Source organism: Canis lupus, chromosome 16 (assembly GCF_048164855.1).
Source record: "Canis lupus baileyi chromosome 16, mCanLup2.hap1, whole genome shotgun sequence".
Lineage (NCBI taxonomy): Eukaryota > Metazoa > Chordata > Mammalia > Carnivora > Canidae > Canis > Canis lupus.
Window position 1 is genome coordinate 54440582 of NC_132853.1, and position 23099 is coordinate 54463680.

Here is a 23099-nt window from a genome sequence, read left to right on the forward strand (position 1 = left end):
GACACTGACCCTGAAATGACAAGATGTTGCAATTAGCTGGCATTGGTTGTAAAGCAGCTACTAGAACAATTCTCAGTAAGATACATGACAATATGCTCTTAGTGAATAAAAAGACTGTAAATCTTTAGGGAGCTAGAAAACAATACAGTATTTTTTTTATAACATATAAAGCCATATGGAAATCTTGGAACCAAAAAATAAAGTATATGAAATTTCAAAATGGATGGGCTTGGCAGCAGAATGGAGACAATAGAGGAAGTAGTGAGCTTGAAAATAGACCTATAGCAATTATTCAATCCTAAGAACAGAAAGAAAAAAGATGGGTAAAACTGAATAGAGCCTCCAGGAGAAGTAGGGCAATATTAACACATCTCGTGTAAGTGTTACTCAAGTCCCAGAAAGAGAGAAAAGAGAGAAGGGAGCTGAACAAAGATAACTGAAGAAAGAATGACAGATGTTTCCCCGGATTTGGTGAAAGACATAAAGATACAGATCCAAGAGAGTCAGGAAACTCCAATCAGAATAAATACAAAGAAAATAAAACCATGCACAGACACATCATAGTCAAACTTCTGAAAACCAAAGATAAAGGGGACAGAGGATCTTACATCTCTTTATTAGCTATGCCTGTTTGTGTGTCCCAGCCCTGGAAGATCAAGCCACATGTCCTCTGGAGCCAGCCTCTCACTGCTCACATCCCACACTATGCAGAGGATGCTGTGCTCCAAATTTCCAAACTTCAGAAAGCTTTTCCCCGCTTCATTTCTGCTCCACTGTGGCCAGTAAGCACTTTCTCCCTGTTGAAGAGAGAGGTCAACTACCAGGGGAAAAATTCCTGGGATACCCAAAAGTCAGCAATGCATTGGAAAGGGGACCCAGGACCCTCCCTCATGCCCCCACTGTCTCCATGTGCGCATTGAGGTCTCTACTCCTTCGGTGGTTCCCTCTTGACCTGCAGCGTGACCCTCTGGCTTATAGAAACGGGGGCTGTTTCTATGGCTAGGACAAGTCCTCTTAGTTCAGGGCTGGAAGTAATAGTCCTCAGTCTTTTTCCTCTTCTTCCCTTGAGTGGAGGGAGCCAGGGAGCCCTGTCACAGGTGCTGAGGCTGAAATCCTATCATTACATCACCTGGTAGGGGAAGAGTGACTTGTAAACACATCTGGACAAAGTAGGGAGAGGAGATCCTTTCTTCTCACGCCTTACCTACTCCTCCCATGGGATCAGGGCCTCAGAAGGACCAGCTTCCTCAGGGGATCTCTTAGATCTAGGATGGCCCAAGAGCATGGGCACCACTCTGGCAGGGATGACGCTGGTTCTGGCATTCAGCTTTTGGGACCCTCAACTCCAAAGTCCTCAGCCTGAAATTCAAAGGCCTGGACCATTGATGTCTTTCTCCCTTGTCATTCCCAGGAGAGGTAGCAGGGACCTAACACTCCACCCGCCCACCCCCGTGCTTGACTAATGGTCCCACTTCTGGGCTTTTGTCCTGGCAGTGCAGTGCCCTCACTCACCTCCTGAGCTTGAAGCTCCACCTCCCAGTTAGCACGTATCTTTATGCCTCCAGTTCAAACACTCCATCTTCCACAGAATCCTTCCTGACTCCCTGGGGTGGAAGGCATCTCTTCCCCACTTGATTATTGCTTCCTATTTCATTTTGATTCATTTAATGAATACTTACATACTATCAGCTATATGCCAGAAGCTCTTCCAAGAGCTTTACAAAAAATAACTTGTGTAACCCTCACAACAACGTCAAGAAGCAAGTACTGCCACCCCCCAATTTACGGATAGGGAAACTGAGGCTCAGAGAGGCTAGGTTGCTTGCCTAGAGACAAGGAGGGAGTCTGGCTCTCTCATTTGCAACCTGAGTTCTCCACGGCACTCTATCTTGGACAAACTGCTGGAGGATCCATCAATTAGCTGAGTAGAGGACCAGGGAACCCCAGCACTCTGCCTGGGGCCCAAAGCAGGACCAGGCAGGAAGGAGGGATGGAGGCCTTGCCATCCCCCTGGAGAGCCACAGAGCTTGAGTCAGAGGGCTGGTGGTGGAGGGCAGGTCAGGCCCCAGAGCTTTCCCAGGCCTGTCTGCCGCTGGGGGCTGAGAGGACATCTGCCCTCTGAGCATAGAGAGTTGGGATTCAAAAGTGATCAGCTTCAGATAACCAGAAACGTCTCCATAGATACTCCACAAAAGCCAATGGAACCAAGAGCACATATTTTAGGAAGGCCTCTGTCCTCCTAAAACTGATCTTAGCACCAGCAGCAAAGGAGCGCCAGCCCCTCCCAAACTTGGATGTGTGCACACGTTACCCGGGGGTTCTGATTCGTCAGCTCTGGGGCAGGGCCCGAGATTCTGCATTTCTCACCAACACCGAGCGGCAGAAGGTCCCCTCTCAGCCACCTCAAAGCAGCGGTGCATCCGAAAGCCCTGAATGAAGCTGGCTTACTCGGGGGAAGACACAGCCGCAGCACTGGTGGCCGTGCTAATGCTGTTCACAGTCACCAGCATGAACTGAGCACCTACTATGTGCCAGGTGATTCAGGCCACCGCCCACTGTGGAAGGAGAATCTATTCAGCGCTGCAGAAGGATTTTCCTGATCGCCCTCAAAGAGTCAACAGGGAAGGAGGAACGTGGACACAGGAGGACTGGCGTCTTCTGGGCAATGCCCATAGCTGTCCCATTTTACGGACGGGCTAACGGAGGCTGGGCGAGCTTCGGTAGCTTCCCGAGGTTCTACGGCTAGCAAGCAGCAGGGCCAGGCTTCTAGCCAAAGTGCGCTCCGGCTCTGAAGACCCTGGCATTTTGTACCCGGCTTCTCTGGGAGATGGAGACGGAGGCTGCAGGACAGTACATGCCAGGCAGGACGAGACAAGCAGGCCCCCGGCCGGGACTCAGGGCTGAGTTCCAGACCCCTCCCCTCCGTTCTCCTGCCCGCCCTGCCCGCCCGTCATGCCCGCCGGTGACGTTGGAGACAATCTCCTGGGCACAGCTGGAGAGCTGCAGAGAGGAGTTCCTCTGCTCGCTCCCCCGTCGGCCTCACCCTGCCCTACGTCCAGGGCCAGAGACCAGGGGGCCGCAGGGGGAGGTAGTGGGTACCCAGGGAAGACAGCAGGAGGGAAGCAGGACCCTAGGCGGCTGGACCCTGCTGTCACAGACCAGGACACTGTGGCCAGGAGGAGGGGAATCCCTGAAGGGTTTCCCAGTGGGCAGGGCCAGCATCCCGGGGAGTGGCCCAGGCTCAGAGGGTCTCCCAGTGGGCAGGGCCAGCCTCCTGGTGAGTAGCCCAGGCTCAGAGAGTCATACCACCCCACCCCTCAGCCCTCGTTTGACGTTCTGCTGTCACCATCTTGGAATTTTTAATGTGTTAATAGGTGACCTACATTTTCATTTTGCACTGGGCCACACAAATTATGTCACCCGTCCCGCCAGTGGGTTAGAGATGGTGCCTGGGCTGGGCCCTATTTCTGAGCTGTCCCTCTGGGGTGGTAACTGGGCAGCATGGAGCTGCGTGTGGCAGGGCAGGCCGGAGCCCTAAGACCCAGGACACACACAGAAACTTCCGGAGAGGCAGGACCTTCTGCGGGCCAAGAAAGTAACACCCCAAATGGTCCCTGAGGGGGACTAGAATAGCTTTCATGTCCTCCCTGTCTGTGGTGACAGACTACAGGGTTGGCTGGGGCTGGAGACGGGAGGGGAGAGGCCAGCTGTCTCCAGGACCTTGGCCTCTCCAAGGAAACCACCACCAACAGTGCCCAAACCCTGAGGGCTGGGCGGATGCAGGGTGCTCTGCTGTGCCAGCCTGTCACAGGGTCTCCATGTAATTAGAGGCGAGCCCTCAGCTTGGCTTTCGGGGTTGGCCAAAGACAAGAGCCAAGTGGAGTTGATTCAGAGGCTCTAGCCTGGCCCGGAAGTCCCAGCTCAGAGGGGAGGCCTGGTGAGGAACCAAAGCCAGACATTCATTCCTCTGGGGCCACCATCCCCCAGGAGACAGGTGCTGGCACCAAACAGAGCTGGGGAAGGAATGTGGAGCCTGGGGCAGGACAGGGAGAGAGGTTTCCTTAGGCCTCGCACATTCCAGGAAGACAGTGACAGGGGAGGGGAGAGCTCTGGGGGCACAGCCCAGGGTCCCAGCCTGAGCCCTAGACACTGCTCTGTGCTGGGTCCTGGGACTGGGGACAGAGGACAGTGATCAATCTACATGGGTGGCCCCTTATCGCGGCGGCCTTCCTCTGTCTTACCCTTCCTGGGCCCAACCAACGGGAGTCAGCACCAGCAGTTAGAGGGGAGGCAGGAGAAACAGAGAAGGCTCTCGGACAGGACCTCGGCCTCCCAGCCCTGCACTGTGGTTCAGAACGCAGGCTCTGGGCCTAGCCTAGTTCCCAAGTCCACCACTTTGAAGCTATGCAACTCCAGGCAAGCAGCTTGGACTCTGGGCTTGTTTCCTAATCCATATGAGGGGGAAAGTATCCTTCCTCGCAGGGTTGCTGAGAGGACCAGATAATCCTTGTAAAGCATTTAGAAGGATGTCTGGCTCAAGAAAAAGGCTCTGCCTCTGGGAGCTCTTATTACACAAAAGCTAATTGTCCAGAGTTAGGGGCAAGCTCCCCCAACCGCACTCATGACCTCAAGGGCTGGGGCTGGAAGTGGGGGTAACAGAGGGGACTCTAGCTTGAACCTCTTGGGGGTGGGCCAGGGAGCTTGGTCCCTAAACCAGCAATCGGCAGCCACCGTAAAAAAAGAAGAGGAAGGAGTTTGGCAGTGGTTGTGGGTGTTGTCTTCCTGAGTCCCAGCCCTGCAAAGGGCTACTCAAACACCCACACTCTAGAGTGATCCTGGGGCACGCGGAAGAAAGGTGAGAGCTGACCCCTCTTCCAAATCCACAACCCAGGGGCTGACTCTTGGCCCATCCTCCCTCCCTCCCCTGGCAAAGGCCCTAGATGCTCCGTGGCTGGGACATCTGCACCCAGACTCCCAGCACCCCAGTTCCCTGCTGCTCTGGCTCATGGCAGAGCAGCCCTCTCAGGTGCAATTCAGCTGATGTGACCATCCCCGTTGCTCCGATGGAGCTGAGAAAGGAGATTCAGAGAAATCGTAGCCATGCCATAGGCTTGCTCGTGGCTCAGGTGAAAGCCAAAGAGCCACCAAATGCACCAGGATGGAGCCTGCAAAGGGGGCATGAAATCCCAAGTTCCCAAGCTCTGTGGCTTGGGACACCTCACTTGGCTCTACTGGCCCCACGTCCCCCTCACAAAAATGAGGAGCCCTTTATAATCTGATCTTAATGGTTCTCTGAGTTCCTCCATGGTTGTAGCTCACCAACTGCCCCTTAGGGAGCTCCAGGACCCAGGGCCTGAGGAGGCTCATGGGGAGGAAGACCACAAACCCCAAATGCATGTGCTCATCCCCGACGTGCAAGCGGGAGAGTCACTGTGTTTTGGTCTGCTGCTCCCCTGGTGAAGTTCGCACAACTTCTACAAGACGGTTCATGCCAAAGAGTGCGTATGCCCCTGAGGAGGCCACTCGAGAATGTGGCCGAGCACAGTCTGACCTCAGTGGTCAGACTGCCCGTGAGCTGCTAAGTAACAGAAAAGGATGAAAACGGAGGTTCTAGTCAGCCAAGGAAAAGGTCGGGCCAAGAAAAAGAAGAAGAAGGAAAAAAAGGGATCCGGATTGGAAAAGAAGTTAAGCTGTCTGCATTCAGAGAAAACCCAGTCGTCTATGCAGAAAATCCAACGGAGCCTACAAACAGTTACTAGAACTAATCCTTCAGCTGAACCAAGTCACAGAGTACAAGATCAACATGTCAAAATCAACTGCATTTCTATATCTTGGAGACAAACAACTGTGAGTTGAAATGAGAAACAACACCATCGCATCAAAAATATGAAATACTTAAGGATAAATCTGACAAACAATGTGTAAACCCTGTGCTCTGAAAGCCACAAAATGCTGCTAAGAGACACCCAACAGCTAGAGAACAGACTGAAAATCCCACGTTCACAGGCCAGGAGACTCGACATCATGGTCACAGCATTGACGCTCTTCACGTGTATCTATTTCATCAATGAGATCGCAATCCGAAATCCCAGAGGCATTTTTTGGGGGGGGAAATCTGATTCTAAAATGCATAGGGAGATGTAAACTGATTCGAAAGACATATAAGCTGATCCTAAAATTCGTATGGAAACGTCAAGGATCTGGAATAACCAGAACAATTTGGAAGAAGAGCAAAGTCAGAGAACCCATGTGACCGGGTTTCGAGACTTATCCCAAAGCATCAGTAAGCATGGCAGTGTGCTACTGGTATAAAGACAGAGAAATAAGCCAGATCACAGTGTCCAGAAATAGATCTGCAGGTATATGGGAGACTGATTTTCCACAAAGGTGCAGAGATAATTCGGTGCTGAATGGAAAGTTCTCAAAAAATGATATTCGAACAATTTTGGGGGGAAAAAAGATCTCTATTGGGCACAGAGGGATTACTGTTACTAGATTACTAGTAATTAATTAATTAATTAATTAATTAATTACAGTTATTACTGTTACCCAAGGAAACTTCGGGTGGTGATGCATCCATCCGTTAACTTGATTTTGGTGGTGATTTTACAAGTTATACATGTGTCAAAATGATTCTGTTATATACTCTTTACATATGTATAGTTTATTATGGTAAAATAAAAACAAAGCCCTCAAGGTCCCCCAAGGAAGATGAGGATCCTTCTACCCTATAAGACCTAGGCTTCAAGGTCAGCTCCTCCTCTGGGGGCAGCACTCTCAGGTCACCCCGCTGGACCCCAGGTCCCCTGTTTCCACCTACACTTGGCGCCTTCCACACTGTCCTCTTAGCAGCCACATGCTTTAGGCTCTCCCTTGACTATGAACAGTTGGTGAGCAAGGCCCTGCCGTGACCTTTGCTGGATCCCAGGCACTGTGCTTGGGCGCACAGTAGGTGCCTAGAAAATGCTGGATGAGCAAACTGAGGTTCGAGGCCTTTGTAGGATTACTTTGGAGCTTCTAGCAGAAAAAGGTGCTTCAGCCACTGATAACTTCACTGCCCGTCCTTCCTCTCCCAGGAAGGAGGCTGAGAGCAGCTTCTGGTGGTGAGGAAGGAGGACAGGAAGGAGGGGTGGTCCTGCTCCGCTCATGGGCAAGGCCGTTGTGGGAAGGTGACCATAATCCTCTGCGCCAGCAGCAGGCAGGGCCCACCAGAGCGACCACCACCTCCCCAGCACCCCAGCTTCTCCTCTAACCTCGAGGCTAGACCTCCTCAAAAGGTGGCCCCTGGACCAGCAGCAGTGCATCATCCAGGAACGTGTCAGAAATGTGAGCTCCTGGCTTCACCCCAGTCCCATCACATCAGAAGCTCTGGGGATACAGCCCGGGGATCTGCATCCTGACAAGCCTTCCAGGGCACTGAATGTGGGCTCCAGTGTGAGCCTCACTGTTCTAGACCACGCTTTCACCTCCATCACAACACAGGCTATGCCTGAGCTCCAAGGATGGGTCCCTGGGGCCCCAGAGGCCAGGGCCTTCCCACAATCCTCAGGTGCCCCCAGGCCTGGCCCTAAATGGGGCCACTGCCTCCCCCCATCTGTGTGCCCACATCTCAGAGGCACGTCTTTGCTTTGGCTCTGACACTGAGCCTGGCTTCAGAGGATCCGGGGCTCCCGGACGTGTTAGAGTAGCTGGAGCTGGGGACCTGCTCCCTCCACCCTGGGGCTGGACATTCCAAGTTCCTGGACAGACAATAAGTCCTAACATTCCAGGCGAGGTGGCAGGCAAGGCGCACTGACAATAGACCCTGTGTTGCTCCCCACGCCTTCCCGAGGGTGCTCTCGACCCAGACTCCACGGGAGGCTGAGCCATCAAAAGCACAGCGGTCCACCCGACCGGCCCTGCTTGCCTCGGCCCCAGCCCAGGCTGAGGCCGGGGCCCCGATCACACCCACCTCACTCTCCCGGCCAAACAATGGTCCTTTTTCCTGGAGGTTTCCAGCACCTTCTAGGTTCTTCGTCCACCAAAGCCTTAGGAGAAAGGGGTTAAATGCCAACACCTCGCCTCTTCCCACTCCTGCCCAGGCTTGCGTTCCTGGAGCAAGCAAGGGACAGCAAGCAGCGGGCAGGGCTCTCCAGCCACCCGAAGCCACAGCCAGAAGCATCTCCCCTCACCCCAGCTGATTTCTGTTCATTAGTGCAATCATATCAACGTTGACAGCAGCGTATTTATTACTGCCCTGACGACAACCATTTTTCACCCAGTGATGCACGGCCCCATAATGAGCTTGGGGCAGAGCTAATGAGGAACTCCCTTTGACCCTCCTTGGCAGCTCCAGGCCCCAGAGCGATGGCCTGCCCACCTGCCCCCCCCTCCCCTCCAGCCTCCCTTGGCTCTGCCAGGCCAGGGAGAAGGGGCTCCCGAGTGCGAAAGTCAAGGGTCACTGGGCCCAGCCAGCCAGAGTTGTGTGCAGTCAGCAAGCGTGCTGCCCCTCGGGAGGGGACTTCAAGGTCAACCGAGCAAGAAGGCCTGAGTGCTGGGCACGGTTTCGGAGCAACAACGCTTCCCCCCACTTAGGTGCCAAGTGCTTGGGCCAGCGCAGTGAGAGAGGAGGGGAAGGAAGGGCGATGGGGACAGCTGACTGCCCAATGGAGCTTGGGAGTGCACGGGTGCTTTGGGCTTCCAGAAGCCCAAGAAAGATCTCAAGAGAGTGACTGAAATGGATGGGGAACATTTAGTTAGTGCTGCATGGGCGGGGCAGGGGGGCTGGGAGCAGCTGGGAGGTGCAGGGATGCCATCTACCGCAAGGCCCTGCTTTGCCAGGGGATGGCCTTTCGGGAACCTCAGCTCTCCTGGAAGACACCCATGCGTGCCCGCGGACACAGTTATCACAGAGCCCAATGCCTCTTATTCCGGAGACTCTCCAGCCCTCATTCAGTGCCTTACCCCTGCCCCCTTCAGTGTTGCTGAAGAGCTGGGGGGCTGGCTGGCATTGAGGAGGGAGACGATGGGGGTATGGTCCAGGGAGAGGCTGGGAGACGGGCCCCCGAATGGCTTGGAGCAGATTACTGGGAGCCAAAGAAGGATCCAGAAAAATCTGACCACCCAAGCAACAGGGTCACCGAGGGAGGGGCTGATGGCCTGACACTGCCACCCTTACCCTTGAAGGCTCAGGCGCAGCAGACCAGTCACGGTGGGTGGTGATGGTTGCCCAGGTTTAATTATGTTTGGGGCACAACTGCTTTAGGAGGCCCGTTCGTCTATAAAACATTACAGAAAAGTTTCAATACAAACGGCTGAAATATGTAAAGCATCTTGGAATCTTACAGATGACGTGACCCCAGAGAACATCTCATTCAAGTTTTTCAAAACCAAGTTTTGACACAGATCCCAGGGGGTCCAGGAAGCCACGGGGCAGAGATACCACCTCTTCCTGCAGCATCAATTGGCTTTACAATATCCTTTGTGTGTTAAAATAGAATTCAGACAGACTATGGAACAGAATGCAAATTTCCATATATTTAAAACGGAACACATAAAGGAAGGAAAGGTCAGGCGGCTAGCAGGCAGCTTCGGGCTTGCGGCCAGCTCCCCCGGGACCCCTGGCCAACCTCCTCCACTACTGGAGTCCATCACGCAACAGCTCGGAAACCCTGTGTCTATGGCCCCGTGTTTCCCAGCGAGGCCACGGAGGCCCAAAGGGACCCAGCGAGGATCGGTCTCGGCTTCCGAGGCCTGCACAGCATCACACCTGTTACCTTCCCCCCAACACTACTATTACCCCTGGCGCTCTTCTTCAAAGGGTTAAGTTCATTAATTGGGAACGATCATTTACATCTAATGCCTCTACCCTTGCTGACGAAAATTATTATCTCAATTCAAGGGGTTTATAATTAAAGAAATCAGTCACACACGCATGAAAAGAGAATTCAGAACCAAGAAGGCCAAAGTGCCAAACGAGACATCTAGGCCATCAGCATCCAGAGAGCTCAGAGGCGTTTGGGAGGACGTGTTCTCGCCATCAGATCCTGGGGGGAGCAAGGGGTGCAGAGATGGGGGAGAGAGGGACGGGATGGTGAGGTGTTCAGGGTGAGGGCAGCCTGGCACGTGGAGGGCTGTGGGAGAGGAGACTGGCGCCCTGCATAGGGCCAGAATGGGGTACAGATACCACAGAAGTAGCCCTGGGGTGGAGTCTTTATGCAGGGGCTGACCCACTAGGTTTCAGCCCTTAGACCCCATCACTAAGATCCTGGGGGAGAGCAGATGGGGCATCCACGGAGGCGGCTGACTTCCCTTAGAGGGAGGAGAGGCCACTACAGGCTGCACCCCATGCCCTACCCCTTTTGCACCCACCCACCCACCAAGCTAGGGCATGGTTTATGGGTCAACCAACTAGTATGGTGGGCTGTTCCTGACTAGACCAAGCAGCAGCATCCTGGGAAGCAGCTGACCTGTATTCACTGCCACCTTCCGACATATCAAGTGGCCTTGGCAAGTGGATGTTTCTGAACTCCGATGCGAACAATGTTAATAATGTGAGTGCTTTCCCACTGAACTCCTCCGAAGATTGGGATGAGGAGCAAAATGAATTGTCTGTGAAAGCTACACATGGAGATTTGAGGTTTCATGAAAGGAACCAACAAAAACATCACCTTAAGGCCTGAACAGCTAATAACAGCTGAGTACGTGAGTTCTCCATGGTGTATTTGGATTTTCAGTTGGAGCCAGAAAATGTTTTAACCGAACAAATAAACCACTACTAGCGTAGGTGCAGATGCCACCAGCAGGTCTGTGAGAGCTGAAGACAGCAGAGGCGTTTGAGGACAGGGCACATGTCAAGTTGCAGGCCCAGAGCTGACTCTGCTTCCCCAACTCCAAGATGGTGACAATGATGACAATGACAAGCACTTACTCAATGTTCACCATACACTGGATACTGTCTGAGAGCTTGGCAGATCTTATCGAACCCTATCACAGCCCCATGAGGTAAGAACTCCCGTTATACCCACTTGGCAGATGAAGAAAACGAAGCACAGATAGGCTATGTAGCTAGCTCACCCCAGCTCACCCCAACAGTAAATGACAAGTAGGCTTTGAACCCAAGGAGTCATCTATGTCTCAGGCTCCTTGGTGCTGTCCCATGGGGGTCCTCTGATGGCACATTCTGGATTGGCTCTTGTGGTCCAAGCAGGGAATGGAAGACCTGTAGCAGGTTCATCACTGACTCCCATGTTGTGGTTGACAACCCAGGCGTCCAGGTGCCCAGCCACATCTCTGACCATTCCTAATTCTGGGCCACACGTGTGCCTCTCTCACCTGCAATTTCACGAGACCAGGGGTCCTGGTGGAAGGCGCTGGGAGGGGGGTTCCTGGGTCCGGGCTCCAGCAGGCCCTTGAGAACCACTCACGCCCACTCCACAAGCTGAATTCCCTCAGTGGGTCACGGTGGCAAATAATATTTCCTCCCCTTAGGATTATCATATCATCAAAATTTCATCACTGCTCTAGGTCACTAATAGCTTCCTGCGTGGCATCAAACTTTAATCGCCTCTTCCCCACCCTTTTCGGTTTAAAAGACTCTTGTGTGGCTTGGTCACTGGCAGCCAGTCATGAATGCCCCCAAGTGACCTTACGGAGGATCGCCAAACATCTTTAGGTCCCCCAGGAGGGGTCAGGGGGTAAAGGAGGCGAGGCCTGGGTTCCCATCCTGATCTCTCATTTTCTGCCAACTTGAGGCCCAGTGAGGATACGGCCAGGGTGGAGGCAAGAGCCAGGGGGATCCGGAGGAGGGAGGAGGAGTTCTGAGGGCTATTTTCAAACCCTACCACATTCCTGGGCCAGCCCTGCTCTTCTGACAGCACAACGCAATGGCCATTTCATCAGCCAATGGTTGTCTCTCTTGGGGAAGGGACCAGCGAAGGATGCCACGGAGGCCAGGGCAGCCTGAGAGAGTGGAAAGATGACAGGCCTAGGAGAGAGCCCTAGGTTCAAATCCTGCCTTCCTAACTACAAGGCCTTGAGCGGTTGGTCTGTGAGCCTCAGTTTACCTGCATGTTGCAGTTGAGGGAGGACAGAGGCAGGGAACAGTCACACTGTACCTAACACTGACATATAGACTTGCACACCGACTATGAGTGTGCCTCCGCTCCGGTGATCCCGGGATGGGGAGAAAAGACCAGATCACTCAAAACTAGGGAAGAACCAAAGAGAAGCGGAAAAAAGAAGATGCGGGTGGATTATAAAGATCCCCCCCGGGGAGGGAGGAAATCCAAAAACTCAATGCAACCGGAGATCCCACGATGAGACTGTTTGGAGGGGCCAAAACAGAGGCACAGCTGGTCACCTTAGCTTGCTGAGTGCCTGCAACAGGCCAGGCAGGCTCCAAGCGAGTGTTCAGCTTGCTCATCCCCTGCACTCTCCACCAGGCAGGCTCCTCCCCTGGCAAGACGGAGGAGGACTCGGGCGCTGGGGATGTAAGTGAGTCACCCCAAAGTGGCCCAGGGTAGCACAAAGTGACAGAGCTTGAACCCAGGCTGCCCCAATTCCAAGGCATCTACCGAGACACAGGATTCTACTCAACAGCTTATGGGGTGGGGGGGGGCGGGAGGAGACCCCAGAAATCAGGGAAGTAATAGCCCAGGGCCCGGAGTAACTTGGGAATGCTCTAGGGAAGGCCCCATCTGGTGTAAAGCAATTCTCTATATGAAATGCACTTCTGGAGAGCGCAGAGGCATCTCTGCGGTTCTGAAGGAATGCCGGACATCAATAGTGGCCCCCTGCCCCCACATGCTGATCTCTTTTGCCAGCACCCCAAAGCCTGTGTTTCCCAGCCCCTGGGCTACTGGGCGGGACCACGTGATCGGTTCTGGCCAGTGGGCTACAAGGGGCAGCAATCTGGGTTGCAGCAGGTATTTAATTTTTGGTGGAGGTCTTCCTCCTTCCCTCTCCTAGGTATATCCAGTGAGTCCTCCATGCATGGATGGGCATTACTCCCCAAACTCCCTATCTGTCCTCCCAATTTCATAAAGGTTCGGTGCAGCTGGGAGGGATTCAGGAAGGACCCCAGGGTCTCACTGTAGCCAGAGGTCGGACGGCCAGAAGCAGCAGGAAGGGCGGAGTAGAGGTGAGTCTGAGCAGGGGTGCTCTGGGCTCAAGAACAACAAGCCCCCATTCTAAGAAAGCCTGGGCTGGAATCCGTGCAGGGCAGGGCTCCCATCCTCTGGGTGCTGGGCTCAGCACAACACCGGCCCCATGGCAGGGTGCTGTGTGATGCCCAGAGGAGCCCATCAGAGTGGGTGGCTGGTCAGAGAGGAAGCTGCAGGAGAAGGGAGAGGCTGGATGACAAAGGGCTTTATTCCTTAGCTGTCCCCGTGACTGGGGGGATACAGCAGGGAATAAAATAAAGCTCCAGCCCCCACTGAGAAAGACCTAACAGTAAGCAAATAAACAAGCAATGTATGTCAGGTGAAGCTGAGCGCCATGGAGAAGGTAAAGTGGGGGAAGGGGTTCATGCCCAGAGACGCCGTGTTGTCAGGGGCTTAGGGACACGGATTAGGGACATCAGGGGGAAGTCCTGAAGGAAACAGCAGTGGGCTCTGCAGACATCTGGGAGGACTGGGTGTGGCCGCAGGGCTGGCAGGACGTTCGGGTGCCAGGTGGGAGGCCAGAGAGCAACCAGGCAGTTCTGGGAACAGGGAGGTGGTCAACCCAGCAGGCAGAGTGGGTGCGGATGCTGCAGAGGTGGGGGGCGGCAGGAGGTGTGGGCCCTGACACCCTCTCAGCCTCGTGGCCGACGCATTAGAAGCACTTAACAATTAGTGACAGCACTTTAAAGTGATTAGGATCATCTCATTTAAAGTAAAAAAAAACCCACAAAAAAACAAACAAAAACCCTTATGCAGTAGATACAGGGATTTTTAAGGGTTTCCGCATTCCAGATGAGAAGAGCCTCAGCTCAGGGTCATCCGGTGGTAGAGGCAGGGGCCAGGGGCCTTCCACCATGTCCCTGACGGTCCTTCAGGAGAGGGGCCTCTGCAGGGCTCCCTGGGCTCCGAGAGGGGCTCTCTGGACCCCACATCCAGCTGGGGAAACTGAGATGAGCTGTGCAGGCCCCTCCTCTCGCCTCCCCTTCCCAGGACCCCGAGCAGCCCCGATGGCCCTTTGCTGGACACCGACACTGCCCACTGGCCCTGCCTTCTGCCCAGCGTGGGGACAGCAGAGGGGGCGGCCACGAGGAGCAACCGGGATGCCTCAGCAACCGGCCTGTTTTCTTTTCCATTACAGGCAGTGGGGCTGCTGCCGGCAATCTCTCCTGGCCCATTTGTTGCTATTGGCATCCCAAGGCCCCGAATTATGATGACTAATTCCCACCGTTTTAGGCAGATCGAGGCCCTCTGTGGCAGTGTGCTCCAGGGGGAGCCGGGGTGGAAGTCCCGCAGGCTGCACCGTAACACCCGACATCAATTCCAACTCAGGCTCCTGACTCCCCGAGGGGCAGGGAGTCAGAAGGATTGGGGAGGAGTTGTCCCAGCCAATCAGAGGACTTCTTCAACCACGGCCAAATCCCAGGATAATCAGCCACAGGGAGACTGTCTAACAGTCTAACAACCAGCTCGTTCTGTAAAGTAGTGAGTCCTCCGTCACTAGGGGGATACAAGCAGACGCCGGACGGCCAGTAGTCCCAGGCTTATGGGCAGAGGACAACACTAGTCGGCTTTTTGGGTTTCTTTCAAGTCCTCAGAACAGAGAACAAGTTCATTCCCTTACTGTTTAACTTAAAGCCCAACTGTGCCCTGTGGTACAAAGTCAAATGCATACCAATATGCAGTTTAACACATCATTTTAAAGTCGGCCGTTCAGGCACTGTTTAAACAGAGAACTGCTGTAAAGGATTTGGCCTCTTTCCCAGCTGCCCTTCCCCGATGGAACAAGGTTCCTGGCCCCTACTCTGGCCTTCCAGTAGAGGACATAAGGGAGAGAGCGGTCGATAACTATTTGCTGAACAAATGCACGGAAGGGAGGGTTTCTGAGGCAGGTGTCAGGCTGCCAGCACGATTCAGCCTCTGGGTAGGGGTCCTGAGTCTGCTCTTTCCGTGCAGGGGCCATATCCCGCAGCCAGGAGAAACACCAAACTGTGCCACCCGTCTGGCCACAGCCAGAATGTTCTGGACTCCTCAGCTGAAGCTCAGGGGTGCACAGGGCGAGGGAGAGAGGGGTGCGGGGCAGAGAGCCACAGGAGGGAGCAGGGATGCCCCCTGGCCCACTCTTGTGTGGGGCTTTGACACGCACCAGCTGAGCCCCAGGCAAGCACGACACTCGGCCTTGTGGTAATTAGCAAGAGGCCCTGATCAATAAGTTATTTTTTGCTGTCAGTAATTAATAATTACAGCTTAGCCACACCATGTAATTAAACTTTCATCCCGCTCCCTCGCGTGCTGTTTGGCTTTTATTGTGATTAGCTCCCAGCACTAAACTTTCTCCCTTTGGAACCTTCAGGAGCCTCCGAAGCTGGGCTTCCCAACACTGCCTGCTTCACTCAGCTCACACTTCCCTTTTGTCCCTCCCCCAGGCACCGTTCTCTCGAAAGAACCTTCTGGACCAGATGGCTGGGCTGGCTACTGCCCTCCTCTCAGCCCCTGGGCCTCCCTGGGATGTCCACCAGCGATTAATTTTCATGGCACCCGAAAAATCTTTTGAGAAGCTGGCTAAGATGCAGACATCCAGGCTCACCCAGACATTTCCAGGCAGAGCACCTGGGAGTGGAGCCCAGCACCGCCGGAGGGCCACTGAGGACCGCGATGCAGCCTCTGAAATAGAAGGTGGGTGGGTGGCCAGGGCTACTCCTCATGGTCGGGCTTAACAGTGTAAAAACATCATCATCATCATCATCATCATCATCATCATCATCAGAACAATTACCCTTGGGCACCTGGGTGGCTCAGTGGTTGAGCGTCTGCCTTTGGGCTCAGGGTGTGATCTCGGGGTCCTGGGATGGAGTCCCACATCAGGCTCCCCCTGCAGGGAGCCTGCTTCTCCCTCTGCCTATGTCTCTGCCTCTCTCTGTGTCTCTCATGAATAAATAAAATCTTTAAAAGGGAAAAAAAAAAAAAACCTATTCCCCTTTATGAAGCGCCTTCTAAGTGCCAGGCACTTGCGGCGGGCTCCCTCAAATACCTGGAATCGCTCTTTCTACAACATCGCGGCACTTAGTTTAGGAAATGGGTGTGAACTGTCGGAGTTTTGGGGGAAATGGTTAAAAAGTGGCTTTCAGTATAGGCAGGTGATGTTGCTGGGGTCCAGCAGCTGAAAACACTAGCCAAGGTCTAGATAAAATCCTCAGTGGTGGCCAATATGAGGTCTGCCCCAGGGAGGAAGGCCACCTGGGCCCTCACTCTGTGTCATGACTGGAGACACATGACTGAAGGGCTCAGGAGCTCAGAAGGAACAAACAGTGCCAGCAGCTTCAACTACCCCCAAAGGGTTAAGGGCATGGCCTCAACCTCAAAAGAGAAGCTAAAGAGAACCTCCACCTTCTAACCCTAAAGCAGGTAGGAAAGGAACCCCCCTCAACTGAGTCTCCCCATGGCCTGACCCTAACCCCCCCACACCCCACGGCCCCCTACACACAACACAGCACCCCTAAGTCCAGGCGAGACCAAGTTCCCACAATCCCCTGCATGGTTTGCCGCCAGGAGACAAATGGAGAGTACCCACGGATGCTGGAAAACACTCTCTCGGAGCCAGAGAACACAAACGGAGCAGCAGGGGACCTGGGCAGCCTCACTCAAGAAGGCAGCAAACAAGAGAACCAGAGAGGGAGGGAATCAATCAGTCTTTCCGTGTGGTGACAGGGCGAGCCCCTCCAGCAGGAGGACGGGGACAGAAGTGGCCGGGCCTTAACTTCAGCCGGACTGGTGGATCCTGGCCTCAGGTGGATGGGACAGGGTCGGCTGGGACATGATAGAGGCTTGATGGCCCACAGGGAAGGACCTTTGGGTGCCCAGGGGACTCCTCATGGGCCTGGGCCTGCGTGGACAAGAACGAGTGAGCCACCTGCCCCGGGGAAATCATGCCACTGCCACAGTCCATACAGTAATGAAGTCAGATGCCTCCAGCTGGGGCTGACACCCCCAGAGTCCTCCCTCTCTCCCGGCTTTCGGCCAGGAGCCCCACGGGCGTCTCGGAGCAACTCTGTGAGGCGCCCCAGGGCAGGCTGCACCTTGTTCCTCTTCTGCCAGCAGCAAGGTCCTCCCAGGACCTCCCAGGAGGGCCCAGCCCTTGGCAAACCCACGCCAGCTGCGGAGGGTCCTGGGTCCGGGGACAGAAGGGCCCAAAAGTCACCAGGTCCCTGACTCTGCCCCCAGTGCACGCAGCAGCCTTGGGCAAAGTCATTTAATGCCTCTGGGCCTCAGTTTTCCTATCTGCGAAGTGGTAGCTAGAGTCAGCCGACCTCTAAGGTCCGCAGGCTGCTGGAAGATTTTACGATGATCATAAAACTAATAATAACTTTTATTACCTTACATTTACAGGGCTCCTTACAAAATTTCTAAGTGGTTTAACGTAAATTACCTTATAAAATCCTCCCTTCAACCCGGTGAGTGAGAGCTGATTATTCTCATCTCTTTGATCTCGGCTCTCTGGACTGCCTGACGCTGGGCGCAGTGGGGTCCCTTCACCTCCCCCCCTCGCTGGCGGGCGACCCCAGAGTTGGGGTGGGGCCCGGTCGGGATGCAGCCTCCGCATTCCGGCGCCCCCGGGTGGGTGCAGGCAGCTCCCGAGCCTGGAGTCTGGAACCGGGAGGCCGAGCCCCGCGAGTCCTGAAGCTCGGTCGGGCTTCGTCTCCCTCCGCCCCCAGCAGGCGCCGCTCGGACACCGCTGGCACCACCGTCTGGGTCTGCGAACCCCAAAGGCAAGGAAGCGGCGGTGCAACCGGCCTCCCCCGCTGGGACCTGCCCGAGGACTGGGGGCGGGGGGTGTCTGGGCATCCGCCCTCCGGAGGGGGCAGCGCGGACCCTCCCAGCGCCTCCCCATCCCTCCCCATCCCTCCCCCCTCCCGCCCCCAAGGCAGGGGCTGCTCCAGGCAGCCACAGGTCAGAGAATCAGGAGCGGCGGGCGGAGGGGGAGGTCCAGGCAGGATGCTGCGTGTGTCCGGGGGCGCAGGGGGGCCGCCCCACCCCGCGTGGGTCCGGGCTCGAGGCCCGCTCAGCCGAGCACCCCCGGCCCCGCGGCCTGGCCCGGAGACTGTCCCCCCGGGGCGGCCGGCGGATCCGACTCGGGCTCCCGCCCCACTCGGCCGGCCCCGGGCGCTCAGCGCCTGCCGGGCACGGGGCCTGGCCCTTCCCGCGGACCCGGGGACCCGGGCTGGGGAGCTCGGGCGCGGAGCCCCGCACCCACGCGGGCCCGGGGGGGGGCACCCACGGCGGGGGGGGCGCTCCACCCCTCCCCTCACCCCGGACGACGCTCCCAACACCGACCCCCACCTTCCCTCCCCGGGAAGCCACAAGTCTCAGAAAGGCGGCCCCACCCCCCCAAAAAAGGGAGCCCCCCAACTCGAGTGGGGGGTTCCTGAAACTCCCTGGAGAGGCTCTGCGCAGGCCAAGCGCGGTGTCCAGGAGCCGCCGCCCCCCAAGCCAGCCCCCCAAGCCAGCCCCCCAAGCCAGCCCCACGTGGGGGTGGCCCTCCTACCTTGGGCTGCGGCCGCACGGATCCGGTGCAGGGCCAGCAGAGTCCAGATCAGCAGCCCCCACATGGTGCCCGGCCCTGCAGGGGTGTCCTCCGCGCTGTTTTATAATCCGGGGGTGCGGGGTGGGGGGTCCCGGGAGACTGTCCACGCCGCTCCGGCCCGGGTCGGTGGGTGGGCGGGAGGGGCAACGCCGGCGACCCCAAGCCTTCCTTCGGGTCCGCTGTCCCAGTCCGATCCGGCGGCGCGCGCCGAAGGCCCGGGGGCGAGCCAAGAGCAGGGGGCAAGCCCGCTCTCGGATTCGGGGCTCCTCCCTCCCCGCGGCGCCCCAACTCCCGACTTCTCCCGGGCGGGGCGGCCTCCGCGATGCGGCCGGGTGGCGGGCCGGGCTCCGGAATAAGCCGGCAACTTCAGGAAACTTCCTCCGTGGCCACGTTGCCCGCCCCCCGCGCCCTCCCCGCCCCCTGGCTGGGTCCTCCGCGCGGACGCAGTCACCGGCGCTGCAGGCGCGGGGCCCCCGGGGCCGGGCGGGAGGCGAGCGCGGCGGCGGCGGGCGCGGGCGCGGGCGCGGGGCTGCGTTCAGGGGCGCGGGGCGCGGGGGGCGCGGGGGGCGCGGGGGGCGCGGCTGGCATAGCGGGCCGAGCCTCGCTGGAGCCGAAGTTTTCTTCTCTGTAACTTTGCAGGCGGCATCCGGCGGGGCCGAGCCGCCCCTCTCGGCTCCCGCGCCCCGGCGCCCAATCGGGGAGGCTCGGTGCCCCCGGCGGCGCCGGCCCGGGCGCGCCCTCGGCTCCGCGCCCAGCGGACTAGCAAACTTTGCGGCTCCCGCGGCCCGGCGCGCAGCCCCGCGCGCCCATGTCCGCGCCGGCGGCGGGGAAGGCGGCCCGGGCGCCGAGCCTCCTGCCGGCCGAGGACGGAGCCGGGCGGCGCTGCCCTCCGCCGCGCCCTGGCCGGAGCTCCGGGCGAGGCGCGCGGAGAGCCCGGCGGGCAGCCCCGGCTCCGGGCGCGCGGCGCCTCCTGGACGCACGGGCCCCGCCGCCCCTGCGCCTGGGCCGCGCCGCCTCCGCAGCCTCCGCCGCCGCCGCCCCGCCGCCGCCGCCGCCGCCGCTCGCCGAGCCCGCCGCCCTCCGCTTCCCGGGCTCGGCGTCCGGAGAGCCGCTCCTGCCTGCGCCGAGCCGGAGCTGCGGGGGCCGCGTGAGCCGGGGACGAGCGCGGCGCGGGCGGAGGCGGAGACGCGGCGAGGGGGGCCGAGCGCTACCCCGTGGCCGCGACTGGAGACAGCGGGCGCGCGGGGAGGGGGCGGCGGCGGCCCCGAGCCAGGCCGGGAGCGAGCCCCGCCGGAGCCCCGCAGCCCGGCCGCCGCGCGGGACCCGCTGCGCCCCCGCCCCAGCTCGCGCCCGCCGCGCGGGGAGGGATGCGCCCCGCGCCCCTCCGCCCCTCCGCCCCTCCGCCCCTCGGCCCGGCCCCGCGCCCCTCCGCTCCGCGGGCCTGCTCTCATCCCTGCGTCTCCCGCAGCCCGGACCCCCACCACCCCTCCCGAGACACGGGGTGTGTTGGGGGGGGAGGCTGTGCTGGGCAGAGGGGGTCCCACTCCCCACCCCACCCCCTTCCCAGGTCAGGCTTTCAAGAATCTGGAAACGCTCAGGGCCCAGAGCAAGACAAAAGGAAGGCCTGGGACTTACAGATGGCTGAGAAAGTGAAGTTGGTGCCAAGGCGTATGCATTCTTTGTTCCTTCTTCTTCTTCTTCTTCTTCTTTTTTTTTTTTTTTTTCTTTTCTGTTCTTTGGAGCTCTGTTTGCTAAGGGTAGGAGAACAGAAAATTGGTGAGGGAGCCACAGAGGAGAAGGGTTGGAGGTTTTCTCCCCTGTGCGCCCCCCCCCCCCCCAGAAATGAGCAGAACCAGCACCCACCATGGAAGAAGCCAGCTGGGTAGGGTTTGCAGGACCCCATTCAAGTGTTCTGGGCACTAGACAGCTTTGCCTCCACGGACTCTTTTTTCACCGTTAAAAAAAGAATAAGAATTAGTGTATCGATGTAAAAAAATACTATTTCAAGACTGCTGGCATAAAGACGAACATACTAATATTACATATTAAAACGTTTTTTTCCAAGCTGAAAGTCCATTTATTATTTTTTTCCCTGATTTTTAAAGGAAATAGAAATATTTTATGGGTCTCCAATAAAAGATTGCGCTCCTCCGGCTTGGAGACTGCTGAGCCACATGGGCAACCTCTGCCTGACCGCTTGGGGGTTTTTGCTGGGGAACGAAGAGCCCTTGAGACCCTCCACATTTTATCAGGCCACTTTCTTCCTCTCTCCCTAGTGGTCTCACCTGGCCTCACTGTTGCCTCTCCTTCCTTAGGGGCCGCACCACCCCCAGAGGGCAGCCCCTTATTTATTGATTGCTGAGATGTGGACACAGCGACAGCAAACATTTCATTACTTCATTTCACCTGCCTCGGAAAAGGAACTGTGGGTGTTTTCTGAAAATGGCTGAGAAGCTAGTCTGCCTTCCTCACAGCCCTTCCAAGCACCTAATTCAAATTATTTTCTCACTTTTTCCCTTGGCAATTTGTGTTGCATCCCAGGCCGAAGTCCTCCTGGCTGGCTGATTGGTAAATGGGAGGGCTTCAGGGACGGGCGGCCTAAGGATGGCCAGCCGTCGTCCTTTCCCTTGGTGGCCATGCCCCTGCCAGCTTCTCGGCGATGCCCAGCTGTGGCCTCACACGCCACATCCACGCTCTTCCCTCCCCGAGCTGGAGCTCAGCCGGCGTGCAGGGTGCTGTTACACTCCTGGCTCACAGAGGGGGCCTGAGAGCTGGATTTGCTGGGAACTTCTCCTAGGCCAGCCAGGAGACAGCAGGAAGGCTGGATCAGGGTTCTCAGAGGAGGGAACTCACAGGGCCACACTTGTCTGAAACCTTGCTGGACTCCACCCTCTCGATGCCCAGTGCCAGACTTCCAGCAGCCAGGAGTCTGCGCTGGATGCTCCCGGGGCCCTGGACAGCATTTGCTCTCTCTCTGTGTGTGAAGAGACATGGTTGTACAACCATGTGGAGCCCCCTGTACCTTCTTTGGAGAGTTGGATCCCCAAAAGCCAGGGCAAGGCACCAACCAGGGGGCAGCGGTCAGGGAGGTCTCTTCAGGGGTTGGAAGTCTCCAGGCACGTCTGCACGGTAGGGAGCAGGGAGCCTGGGACCCCATAGGCGGCTCTTCAGCAATCTCTGCCTCCAGCCATCTGAGATGGAGAAGAGGATTCTGTTTGGCCTCAGCCTGCACACACACACACACACACACACACACACATACAGGAAGGGAAGTATCTGATTTTGCCTCTTACCCAAGTTTTGAGGGCCCAGGAGGGGGCTGAGCTGGGAGCCTGCCCCTTTGAGAGGGGCTCGTTACTGGGAAAGTCACTTGCAGACACCATGACCTCATTCTTGCCACCAGCAGTGTAATTAGAGGTTGCAGACCGAGCAGGAATGGTGGGTGCTGCATCAGGAGGGGCTGCGCGGCTTTCCCAGGCTCTGCGCTGCCTCCCCGTTGCAGTCCTGCCCCTTCCAGTTTGGTTCTGTGCGTTCAGCTGTCCTGGAAAACTCGGGACAGGATCTGGGTCTTCTCCCTCCTTGGTATCACTGTCTCTCTCCACCCCCAGAGCCAGCACTCTGGAGAAGGTGCCTTGTTTCCAGAAGGTTCTCTCCTCCATACATTTCACTCTGGAAACTGGAGGTGGTGGTGGGGGCACAGAGCAGCAGAGAGTGGCACGATTCACTGCAAAAGAGAGGGAGGAAAGGCCTGGGTCACTTGGCTTCACGCCTTTCCAAGTGGATGATGCATGTTTAAAACATTACCTTCTGGGGCACCTGGGTGGCTCAGCGATTGAGCATCTGCCTTTGGTTCAGGGCGTGATCCCGGGGTCCTGGGATCGAGTCCTGCATTGGGCTCCCTGCAGGGAGCCTGCTTCTCCCTCTGCCTGTGTCTCTGCCTCTCTCTGTGTCTCGAATGAATGAATGAATGAATGAATAAATCATTACCTTCCTTAGACCCCAAGTGGGACCACTTTCTTAGCCTCTCATTCTGCATGTAGAATCAATGGGAGAGAGAGAGAGAGAGATTACTGCAGAACTTCACCAGCGAGCTCCTGGTGGGAGGTGCATCACACCACACGCCAGCCAAGAGCAGAGAGACAAAGCCCAGGATGGTAACACGGAGCCCTTTGACACCGTGGAAGGCCAAGATCCCCCTTGCCCCACCATCCCTTGGCATCAAGGCCATCCCCTGCCCCATCTCACACACAGACACCAAAGGGCAGGCAGGGCAGAGTCAGCTTTCCAATATGATTATTGTATATTTTTTCTATTTTCCATCTCAAATGTAACAGCAACTAGAACAAAGTGTTCAACTGCAGAATCAGGCACAGCCTCCA

At 56.9% G+C, this 23099-nt stretch overlaps 1 protein-coding gene and 1 long non-coding RNA gene across 3 annotated transcripts in view; both read right to left on the reverse strand.

The window, feature by feature from the left end:
* SDK2 (sidekick cell adhesion molecule 2) overlaps nt 1–19123 on the reverse strand; it is a 256823-nt gene extending 237700 nt beyond the window's left edge. For both annotated transcript variants that reach the window (XM_072781426.1, XM_072781425.1), the window contains exon 1: nt 18682–19123. In XM_072781426.1, the coding sequence (XP_072637527.1) occupies nt 18682–18745 (64 nt within the window). In that variant the 5' untranslated portion in view covers nt 18746–19123. The remainder of the gene's footprint in view (nt 1–18681) is intronic.
* Nucleotides 19124–20583: 1460 nt separating this feature from the next.
* Nucleotides 20584–22427, reverse strand: LOC140607565 (uncharacterized). The gene is made up of 3 exons (XR_012009536.1): nt 22014–22427; nt 21743–21911; nt 20584–20664 (listed from the first exon to the last, which is right to left on the reverse strand). It is a non-coding gene; the product is annotated as an uncharacterized lncRNA (long non-coding RNA).
* Nucleotides 22428–23099: the final 672 nt, after the last annotated feature.